The sequence below is a fragment of the Staurois parvus genome, unplaced genomic scaffold, assembly GCF_062004578.1.
Source record: "Staurois parvus isolate SC_StPar_1 unplaced genomic scaffold, SC_StPar_1.0 ptg001270l, whole genome shotgun sequence".
NCBI lineage: Eukaryota > Metazoa > Chordata > Amphibia > Anura > Ranidae > Staurois > Staurois parvus.
Window position 1 is genome coordinate 2,594,876 of NW_028319066.1, and position 11,771 is coordinate 2,606,646.

At 41.4% G+C, this 11,771-nt stretch overlaps 1 protein-coding gene across 1 annotated transcript; it reads right to left on the reverse strand.

Annotated features, from left to right (window-relative positions):
- Window positions 1-1,078: 1,078 nt before the first annotated feature.
- Window positions 1,079-10,979, reverse strand: LOC149437690 (ankyrin repeat domain-containing protein 13C-like). Its single transcript, XM_089660772.1, has 4 exons — window positions 10,897-10,979; window positions 9,303-9,401; window positions 6,109-6,209; window positions 1,079-2,814 (listed from the first exon to the last, which is right to left on the reverse strand). Exons 1-4 carry the CDS (start codon window positions 10,914-10,916, stop codon window positions 2,684-2,686), a joined length of 351 nt encoding a protein of 116 aa, XP_089516898.1. The 5' UTR covers window positions 10,917-10,979; the 3' UTR covers window positions 1,079-2,683.
- Between the last annotated feature and the right edge of the window lie 792 nt (window positions 10,980-11,771).

The following is an 11,771-nucleotide window of genomic DNA, read 5'->3' on the forward strand; positions in this document are numbered from 1 at the left end:
TTCCACTTTTCTGGGTAAGGAGCATGCATGCACCTGCCTGCCTGCGCTGTCATTGGCTTCCTTGCATGTCACTGGCCAAGATACAGCAATCGGCAGAGCAACTGACAGCAGAGATATCTGTGAATGCAACAGAACGTTCGGTCAGCGGGGATGTGCCAGTTTTTATCTTCCTGCAAAGCAAGGAATAAAAACCAGCAGGTCCCCAGTAAACCAGTACACACCCATAACATTCCATAATGCCGCCAGTTTTGATCATAGGTGTCAAACTGGCGGCCTCCAGCTGTTGCCAAACTACAAGTCCCATGAGGCATTGCAAGATTGACAGTTACAAGCATGACTCCTAAAGGCAGATGCATGATGGGACTTGTACTTTCGCAACAGCTGGAGGGCCGCTAGTTTGACATCTCTGACATAGATGTTAACCCGTTTCGTAGAAATGACTGCTTTTTTTTTTTATTGGCACTGATCATTGTATTAGAATGCCTACCATACTGACATCTCCAGTGACACTGACACTGGGTGGGAGCTGACTGACTGCCACTATCAGTCCCACAATAATTTGCTGATCATCACTACTAGTATAAAAAATTTTTTTTAAAAAAATCCAGCATACCATAAGTTTGTAGACTCGATTTTCACGCAAACCAGTTAATATACACTTATTGGTATTTTTTTTTTTTTTTACTGAAGACGTAGCAGAATACCTTTTGGCCTAAATTTATGAAGATTTTTTTTTTTTTTTTTTTTTTTTTAAATTGGATGTCTTATATCATTTTTTTTTTTACTTTTTGCTATGTTTTTGGTTTAGATCGCAAAAAATAAACCCAGTGGTGATCAAATACAACCAAAAGAAAGGTCTATTTGTGTGAAAAAAAATAAAAATTTCATTTGTGTACAGTGTTCCATGACTGCACAATTGTTAGTGAAAGAAGCGCAGAGCCCTACAGCACAAAAAAAAAAAAAAATGGCCTGGTCAGGAACTGGGGGTAAATCTTCCAGAGGGCAAGTGGATAAGACAGGTCTGCTTTAATAAATTTCTAAAAAACACAAAATCTGAGAAATAATGCACACAAGCCAATTAAAACAGATTGATCTTTGTTTAATTAAACCAGTACTAGGTGTGGTTCCAGCAAGAAATGGTTATCATTAACTTGTTTACTAGTTACAAAACAAACAGCAAAACAAAAAGTATGACAAAGTGTACATCTTCCAGTAAAAAGATCTCTGCAGTGATGGGGGAGTCGGGGACAACCTTCAATGCGGCAGGGTGAGGGGGTAACGGACTCTTCATTCCCTTTCAGTAAAAAGCAACATTTTGGAAGACCTGACTTGTGAGCCTGAAAATCTGCTTCATATTACCCAGGGTGCACTGAGTGAAATACATATATGTCCGTTATAAAGGTTTCCATCCCAGCAAGGTCACAGATCTTACTGGAAACCACATGGAAGAAATTTCCATCAACATACAGTACCGTTGGCATTTTTTTTCCTTTTGTAATTATTTTATGATAAAAACGCAGTCCTTTAAAAGAAAAGCACATTTTTTTTTTTCCAGGGAATTTTTGTGTTTACTAAAAATTCCCAGCAAGCAGACTAATATTGCAATATTATAAAACAGGTTAGGAGGTTGTCTAGTAAAACATTTTACACAAGCGTGTTCTGTCCCTTTTCATAGACCTTTAAAAAGCCCCTTAAAGCTTGTTTAACTAGCTGCTGCATGATAGCGGTTACCCCGTTCCAGAGACAGCCTGGCTTCTGAAACAAAATTAATATAACCCTTTCCAGCATATGATGACGAAAATCTATGCACTGATCAAAGAACAACTCAACACAGCCTGTAACGGTGACACTTGCGTCCCAGGTGGTTATGGGAGGGGGGGGGGAAAAAATGCAAAAAAAAAACACACAAAGAACAAAAAAAAATGCAAAAAAAAAACAAAGAAAAAAAAAAAAAAAAAAAAAAAAAAGGAAAAACAAAGAAAAAACAAAAAAAAGAAAAAAAACCCAAAAGAAAAAAAAAAAAAAACCTGATGCTTCTGCCAATAAAAAGGTCAATTACATTTCTTTTTAAATAGAAAAAAAAAGGAAAAAAGAGTTAAGTAAAAATGTCAATGTGTTAAAAAAAAAAAAAAAAAAAAGTTGCACCCACTTTGGAGCCAGGTGTCTGGCCTCCCCGGTGGGTGTGATGGTCTGCACTGATGTATTCAGTGTATTCAGTAAATGTTTTAAGTAGACTACAGAAGGACACGCCTTCTATTTTATATATATATATCCAGCAAACAGGAATCTATACATAATATTACATAGAGTATAATTTATGGAAAAAGATTATTTAAAAGTTCACCCTAAAATAGAAGGTGGAATTATACAAGATTTGAGTGTCAAAAAAAGTCCTTGAACACAATTGGATGATCCGCAGCTGCAGTGAGGAATTAAACTGAGAAAAGGGAAGTGTGAAGAAGGGTGGGGGGTATTGAGATTGTCCCATAATGCCCCTGGCTTGCCGGACTGTGCAGCTGGTTATCAATCCTAGAGGTAATGGATCACAGATTACGAGAGATCAGAAGCGGTTCGCTTGCAATACAAAAGAAAACGCAGAGCCTCTGCGATTTGCTTAAGGAATCTCGTCGGATTTTCCCCGCACAGAATCGTACTCTACATCCATATCCTCTGTGAGACGTCTTTATAAGTCGGGGAAACGGCTTGGATCTTCTTTGTAGTCATCCGGTATCGTAAAGATGGACTCCTCAAATTCTCCATAGCGGAACTCTTGAAACGTTACAGTGGCTGTGATGGTTGGGAATACAGGGATATCTGCAGACCAAGAAAAGAGTTTGGGAAAGCATGTAAAATGTGCGGAAACATTTGTAGACACTTGAGACTCTATTCCCCCTGAGGTCATCACAGAGGACAAAATGATATACACCATCTTGGATGATATCGCCATCTTGGAACACCCTTCAGCCACACGCTTACACCCATGGTATGGGTATCAGCTTGTATTTCATCTGGCAAATGTGAGTGTACACAAGTATTTTATTTCATCTTATTAAAACGATTTTACACTATGGAGGATGTCTTCTGCTTCCTTTGTCCTATTGGGGTTTGAGCTGGGATTCACCCTGCTCAGCTGACCTCTGAGGATATCATAGGAGAGGTGGAAGCAGTATACTGGGGACACAACACTGAAGCCATCCGCTCAAGAGGAAGCTTATTCTGACACAGTGGGGATATATAAAGCTCTGTGGCCCTGCAGGGTCGCAGGGAGGAGGTGAGAGGCCATTCCAGCCATTTTTGGATTGCACTTGGTGGTGTGCGGGTCTACACATAGCCCATGGATTCTGTATGAGTGGAGGAATTGACACATTTTATTTATGTGCACTGTGTGCAGGGGTTGCACATTTGTTTCATCTCATTTTCTAGTTTTATCACGCACTAATTTGTTCTTTCCATATATATATATATATATATATATATATATATATATATATAATCTCATCATGATGTCAGATTGTCCATGGGCCTGATATGATCGTTTTTGGTTTAGCGCTACATCATTTCTAGTTATATCACAGAGGACAAGGGGGCACTCTTTACATCTGGAGGAAAAGAAATGTAATCTCCAAACACGGAAAGGTTTCTTCACAGTGAGAGCTGTGAGAATGTGGAATAGACTCCCTCAAGAGTTGGTTCTGGCCGGCTCAGTGGATTTCTTTAACAAAGTCCTGGATTCTTTCTTGGATACACAGAATATAACATTTATAGGTAAAGTTGATCCAGGGAATATCCGATTGCCTCTCGGGGGATCAGGAAGGAATTTTTTCCCCTGTAGGAGCAAACTGGATCATGCCTTGCTGGGGTTTTTTTTGCCTTCATCTGGATCAACTGTGGGTGTAGGATTATAACTTTTTTTTCTATGGTTGAACTGGATGGACGCTTGTCTTTTTTTCAGCCAGACTAACTATGTAACTTGACCAATACACATCCTCTATATGGCTCATAGTGGACAATGCCTCAAAATGGAGTTCAGGTGTTTCCTCTCAAGGCTACTGTTAACCTCTCCCCATCTGGCTCATCCACATAAAGGGCCGGATGGGATCAGTGCCGATGGGGCGGACACAGTGGCGCGATCTGTGTCCGCTGCATCCATCGGACACAGCAGAACACGGATCACGGTACCGGGCCACTGTGTTGGCCTCAGTACCATGTGATCATCAAACCATTTGAGAAAATCTGTGCTAGTTCAAAAAAAATTTGTGTGACATGGCAGCTAGCACTAAATCCTGATACAGGGAATATGTATAGACCATCCAAAATGTGCAAACTCAGCTATTGCTTTTACAAAGTCCAAAAAAGTCCATGTGATCGCCAATTAGCCATTCAGTGATCACATGTACAGTAGTAAACAAGATGCCATTTCCTGGCATGATGGTTTTCTACTGTGAGCTCTGATCAATCACAGAGATCACATGGTACAAAAGCCATTCACCACAGCCTTGTGCCACGTGATAAGCTGTGACCAATCACAACTCTCACAGCATTTCTCAATGGCTTCAGGAATGCAGCCAGAGAGAGAAATGATTGCTCTTTCAGCCTCACTTGCTGCAAAAGCAATTAGTGTCTAAAAAAGAAAAAAAAAATCTAGATAGTTGTTATTTTAGTATATTATTATCGTCTCTTATGTCTGTTTTATTATGTATTAATTGGCTTTATTAATTTTAAATTCCAAATTTAAAATATTTCTTTTTTTCTAATTTTGAAATATTGATCCAAGTTTGGGTTATTGATTGAATTCATTTTTATTATAATTTTAAACTCATTTTCATTTATGTTTAATATGTATAATTTTAATATTTTATATGTATATCCTATGTAGATTGCCATACATGTCTATATGACTACACATGCCATATGGAGTTCCTGTATTAGTTATATTTTGTATATATTTTGTTTTGCCCAAAAATACATTTGTTTTGCCCATAGTTGTACTGTTACATTGGGGGAACTTCCACCAGGTTCCCATCTCACTTCCTGTTTGGAGGTAAATGTTGAAACTGACCAAATGGGTGTTGTTTTCTCTCCAATTCTCGGCTCTATAAAGAGCAACACGCCGAACCGTCACCCCTATGAGCGAGTCGGAAGTGACGAAATGCGTCAGCCCGTGACGGTGCGGCGACCGGAAGTGACGAAATGCGTCAGCCCGTGACGGTGCGGCGACCGGAAGTGACGAAATGCGTCAGCCCGTGACGGTGCGGCGACCGGAAGTGACGAAATGCGTCAGCCCGTGACGGTGCGGCGACCGGAAGTGACGAAATGGGGTTTATTTACTAAAGCTGGAGAGTGCAAAATCAGACTCACTTCTGCATAGAAACCAATCAGCTTCCAGGTTTCATTGCCAAAGCTTCATTGAACAAGCTGAGGTTAGAAGCCGATTGGTTTCTATGCAGAAGGGAGTCTGATTTTGCACTCTCCAGCTTTAGTAAATAAACCCCAATGTGTCAGACCGTGACCGGAAGTGACACAACAGCGTTAGTTCCCAACAATCCGGAGGTGGTGAGAGCACCTGGTCTATGATCACTTCAGGTTTATCCATGGTCAAATGATTGGGGCATTTTTATACTCGTTTGCTGGTGATTAATGTCCATTCATTAAATTATAGGATCTTGGTTTTATACTATACCATTGGAGCGTTGCTCTGTGTTTTACATGGTATATCTCCAGGCAGTGGAGTTTCATTCTTATGCAATGTATAAGCATCGCCTATAATTGGGAAGAATATCCCAGGAAGCTGGTTTGCCAACCACGAGAGTGGAAGGCAATTATCTGTGGTGAGTGTACATCCATGTGCCACGTCAGGTGAAGCGCTCGGTTATCAGATAAAAGCACGTGGTGAATTTAAAGGACAAGAAATAAGTTTATGGACTTTGGATCATCACAATTCTATTTTATATTATTTTGTGAGCATGTTAATCACGGATGTTTACTTTGTTTCATGGTTCACATTCATTTTGTGGCATTCACTATATCACTTTATTATTAATTTAGCGCCGCTATAACACTATATCTATTATGTGTTGTGTGTTCATTTATTTATCGAACGTTACTTACCTAGTTTTACAGGGAAACCTGCAGGAAGCTTCATCTGTACAAATTCTCGAAGTTTGTTAAAGTGCTTGAAAGGTGCAATTACTTCTAGAACATTCAGCAGTCTGTAAGAAAAGGAAATATTTTTCTTGTGTTTATATAGTCCCTAAAATGTGCAGATCTATACAAAGGATCGATTGCATCTAAAACCTCAATATAGAGAAGGAACCAACAAAGCAGGTGAACTAAATGGCTTATAAAATGTCAGAATGTCACTTTTCCACTCGTCTTTTAACCAGTTCCCACCCAGCCTATTGCAATATGACGGATAGGTGGGACTTTTGCCATTCCGGGTGGAATTCATACGACGTCCTCCAGGAACGTGCCTTGCTGGCAGCTGTGGGGCTGCGCTGTGGCTCGATCTGTCACCGATGACTGATCGCTGTACTGGCCCACTGCCGGTATCATGTGATTCCTGTGACCAACCATTGTAAACAATGAATGGCTTCCTTTCATGTCATTCTTTTGCTTACAATTGTGTTGTTCACTGTGACGAATCACTGCTATCACATGGTACGGACAGCCAATCACAGCCCATCCGTACCATGTGATTAACTGTGGCCAATCACAGCTAACCACAATATATACTGAGTTAATCAGTTTCATTAAGTAAAAATGCTTGAGGTGATTGTAGCCGTATTAGTGCATTTGCGACAGAAACAATTGAGTACTGTCCGTGATACTTTATTTGCACTAACATACAATCTTGAGGACAAGCTTTCGGGGAGTGTCCCCTTCTTCAGGTCCAAGCAGTACTGATCACAATGTTTTAGCAGAATGTTAGAAGAGATGCAGGGAATGGGGAAAAAAAAAAAAAAAAAAAAGAACAGAGATAAGACACAGCAAAAGCAAAGTCTGGGGGGGGGAGACAACACTCTCAGAGGCAGTCATGCTTGAGGTGATAGTCATTGAGGTGATTTTGCACACCTTTGGGACACCATTTCGCACAACCAGACCACACTATGGGAGACCTCAATATTTTAGCGCTTAAAATTTCAAATCCATTCAGGAAAGAAAAACTTTTGAGCTAAGAATAATTGTATTTGACACAAGAGATAACGGCCTGAATTTGGACATGGGATTCCTCAATCAGCATCTAACAGTTTTATGACTATCACCTCAAGCATGACTGCCTCTGTGAGTGTTGTCTCCCCCCCAGACTTTACTTTTGCTGTGTCTTATCTCTGGGTTTTTTTTTCCCCCCCATCCCCTACATCTCTTCTAACATTCTGCTAAAAAAACATTGTGATCAGCACTGCTTGGACCTGAAGAAGGGGACATTCCCTGAAAGCTTGTCCTCAAAGTTGTATGTTAGTGCAAATAAAAAAAGTATCACGGACAGTACTCAATTATTAAGTAAAAATAAAATTCACTGGTATAAGCATTCATTAAAAAAAAAAACAAAAACAAAAACAAAAAAAAAAACTTTCTAACACTGTATTGCTCTGGTCACAGGGTTAAAAATGGATTAAAAAAAAAAAAATTCTCACCATTGTCCCTGATCACCAGTTATACAGGGTGCAGCAACATAACTTCCTTTTTTGCAATGCGTGCCATTCAGGCTGTAGCGGCCATAGCGGGGCGGGAGTGGTCTGAGGCGACAGGCGTAGTTCTAAAGTTTTGTTCTCTTCCAGGTCAGTCATCATCATGCGTTGGAACCGCGAGTACGACATGATGAAGAGCTGGAGTCCCTCAACCCATCAGATCACCTGAGAACATCGAAGCAGTGAGAGCTTCAATCTTGCGATCCCCACAGCGTTCTGCGCGCAAACATGCGTCTGCCCTTGGACTTTCGGATCTTTCAGTGAGGCGAATTCTTCACGATGACCTTCATTACCATCCGTACAAGTTGGCGATTGTGCAGGAACTCTCCGAACGCGACTTCAATTCTCGGAAGAACGCATGTGAGGCAGTACTCGAAAACGTCCCTGAGGACGCAATTATTTTTTACAGTGATGAAGCCCATTTTCACTTGACTGGATGCATCAACAAACAGAACATGCGCTACTGGACCGACACCAATCCTTGAGAATTGCATCAAAGGCCTTTGCATTCATCTAAAGTCACAGTGTGGTGTGCAAATGCCTCAGCTGGGATTATTGGTCCCTGGTTCTTTGAAGAAAATGAGGTCACAGTGACAGTGAATTCAGACCGGTATGTGAACATGTTGGAGGAATTTGTTTTTCCACGACTTGATGAATTGGACTTAGGGGACATTTGGTTCCAACAGGACGGAGCAACGGCTCACACTTCAAGAGCATCAATGGCTGTTTTAAGGGAACACTTCCCGGAGCGCCTCATCTCAATAAGGGGCGATTTGGAGTGGCCAGCCCGCTCCCCCGATTTGGCCCCTTGCGACTTTTTTTGTGGGGTTTTTTGAAATCCCGCGTTTATGTAAACCGTCCAAGGACCCTATAAGACCTGAAGGACAACATCCGCGCAGAAGTTGCCAACATACCCGCTGCTATGCTGGTAAAGGTCATGAAAAACGCCAGAAATCAGCTTATTCAGTGTATGGACAATGGGGGGCGTCACCCACCTGATATGATTTTCAAAACTGTGTAAAACAGAACTTTATATATGTACCTACATTAAAGGCAATAAAAACAATTCTGATTCATAAAATGGGTTTTATTGCGTTTTGAAAAAAGGAAGTTATGTTGCCGCACCCTGTATGACGCTGTACTACATCAGTGACAGTATGTTTAAAGAAAAACAAAAATGCAAAATTACATAATAGAAGCCAAGAAAAGTTTTTCTAAACAGGTAGTTTTTCTCCTTCACTGATGGGCACTTTTGGGGCTGCCCTGATAATTGCTCGCTTAATTAGGTAACAGCATTGCATGACCACACAATTACTAGTTAAAGTAGCGCAGTGCGGTACAGCAAAAAAATGGCCTGGTCATGAAGGGCGTAAAAACGTCTGGAGCGGAAGTGGCCAACATAAACCTTCAGCCCGCAGAAGGCATTGCTCGCTCATCAATAATGCCTCCAGCCTGACCGAATGGTTTTCCAGCATGACATTTTGACAGAAGCCAGCTTCTGTTGAACAGAGAAGAGTACACACCAGTCAGCTGGTTCCTGCTGAATCCGGCAGCGCACCAACACTTACAGATAGTAATATAGAATGTGTTGCGCCAGAATAAGGGGACACTTACGATTCAATTCCTAGAGGGAAGTCCTGGCTCACAGCAATCGTTGCTTTGAAGGTTTTCTTGTTCTCTTTGCAGACAAGTTCTCTTCCAAGATGGGGAGCCCTAAATACAAGGGATCGAAGATACACACAGTGCTCAACAAAGATAAACTTCCAAAAGGCAGAGTCCCTGGGTGCCGTCATGTATTTTCAGAAAAAGTAAAGGCCTCCATCGTGAAATCTAAATATCTGCCTCCATCATAGGGATTTATTTTACAATACAAATAGCAGGATCCACTTACAACAGGAAAATGTTCAGCATTATTCTATCTACTATAAATGAACTCAATACAAAATTCTGATTGGTTAAATATGTTTTTTTTTTAAAAAAGATATAACGTGTGGGCAGGTCATCCGTACCCTTGTTCACTTCTTAGTGAGTCACTAACAAGGATGCAGCCATTGAAGGTACCTGAAACCGACTTACACATTTGTTCCAAGTCATGGACTCACCACACAGTGAAGGGTGAAACCATAACAGTACCTGAGCACACACCCTAAAAATTCAACAATGGCAGTTTTGTAGGATTAAGGTGGATTCCCAGTCCCCAGTCCCAGAAGAGGTATCATATGGTCAAATGACGGTGGTTTAAGGTAACTTAAAAAGGCTTAGGAAGGGGTTTAACCACTCCCCCCCCCCCGTGGATATCAGATCATGTCCCGGGGTTTGAGAGGAGATATTTGGATGATGCTTGCAGCTACAGGTATTATCTAGATATTGTTTTCAGCTAGTGAGTCCCTCTTTAGTAAAAGCCATCCTAGGGGTTGATTAGCTGCTGGATTGCTTTTACAGGCAGCAGGAAGGGGGCGTTTCTCCCTCCCCCCAACCTCTCTATGCTCTTCCGTGCGATTGTCAAACCGGAGATCTGACCTGGAAGCCCCGGATTACCAGATGGTCCCTGGCCGTCTCTATGATCCTGGGAGGCTGGGAGCGACGTCAAGGCATAAACATGGCTAGTTTTTTTTACTGGAAAGCCTGGAGATGATTTTTTTTTTTTAGCTCATGCTTTCCAGCATAAAGGAGAGATCTGGGGTCTTCTAGACCCCACATCTCTCCATAAAGAGAACTTGTCATGCCTTATTCTTATTACAAGGGATGCTTACATTCCTTGAAATATGAAAGGGATTAAAAAAAATTATTAAAGGGAAAGGGTTAAAAAAAAATATATATATTTTGTAAAGCGCTCCCATCCCCTTGTGCTCGCGCATGCAGAAGCAAACACATAAATAGGTTGCGCCCACATCTGTAAACGGCATTTGAACCACATGCATACATGTGAGGTATTGCCTCAATTGCTATGGCAAGATCAATAATTCTAGTGCTAGACCTCTTCTGTAACTGTAAACTGGTAACCTGTAAACATTTTTAAAGTGAATATACATTTATATTGTTTGGGGGTTCCGAGTCATTTTCTAGCAAAAAATTATGATTTTGAGGCGAGAAATTACTACTTGGTCTGGGGCTGGAAGTGGTTAAGGCAAAAAAAAAAATGATTAGGAAAGTAGAAGTGGGCTATTCTTTATAAAAAAAAACAAAAAAACACAAAAAAGAAACTTACTTTCCACTCTCTGCAGACATGTACTCTTCCCAGGTAATGGTGTTCGGGGGAGGCGGGGGCAGTGACTGTCTCCGTACAGGCTGTAATTGAGAGAATACAGGTTTACAGTCCATGAATCACGTGATGGCATAACCCTATGGATGTCACCTTTTCCTATAATGAAGGAACTGCAGGGTTTTATGAAACCATTATTAAAAAGCTGACACTCTCCACTACCAATGTCTCTTGTGAAGAGATGGAATGATATGTACTGACCACATACAATGGGGGTTATGTTGAAGGGCAAATACACTAAATAACTTCAGAACTCTCAAAGTTCCCAGCTGCATCCTTATGCCTTATCCACCAAGAAAAGGGCTCATCTTCCTCTTGGATTCTTCACGACATTGAATGCACAACAGTGAGACATTGTTCACAGGCTCCCCCCAAACATATATTTTTGGGCAGACTTAGGTATCAAGATCCTCCAAGCATTGCTACAGAAGGAAAGATTATACACTTCTACGGACAGACTTGGCATCCGCTTCATGCAGTCCCCCGTTCAGGAAAGCTCAGCTATGTTGCAGTACTCGTGTGCTAACAAACAGCGTGCTGATACGAGAGAGCAGAGTGGCAGAGAGATGAACTACTAAGTGTGCACTCTTCAGTCGCTGGCTAAGGGAAGGACATGACCTGTGGAGGCTACTTAACTGTAGCAGAGAAAAATCAGGTGTCCTCACCTGCCAGATAGGGCTCTGTGGTGTAGCAGAGCTGTGTAAAACTCAGGACTGGGAGGACAGAGAGAGAGACGAGAGAGAGAGACGAGAGAGAGAGACGAGAGAGAGGAGGGGAGAGACGAGAGAGAGGGGAGAGGGGAGAGAGACGAGAGAGAGAGG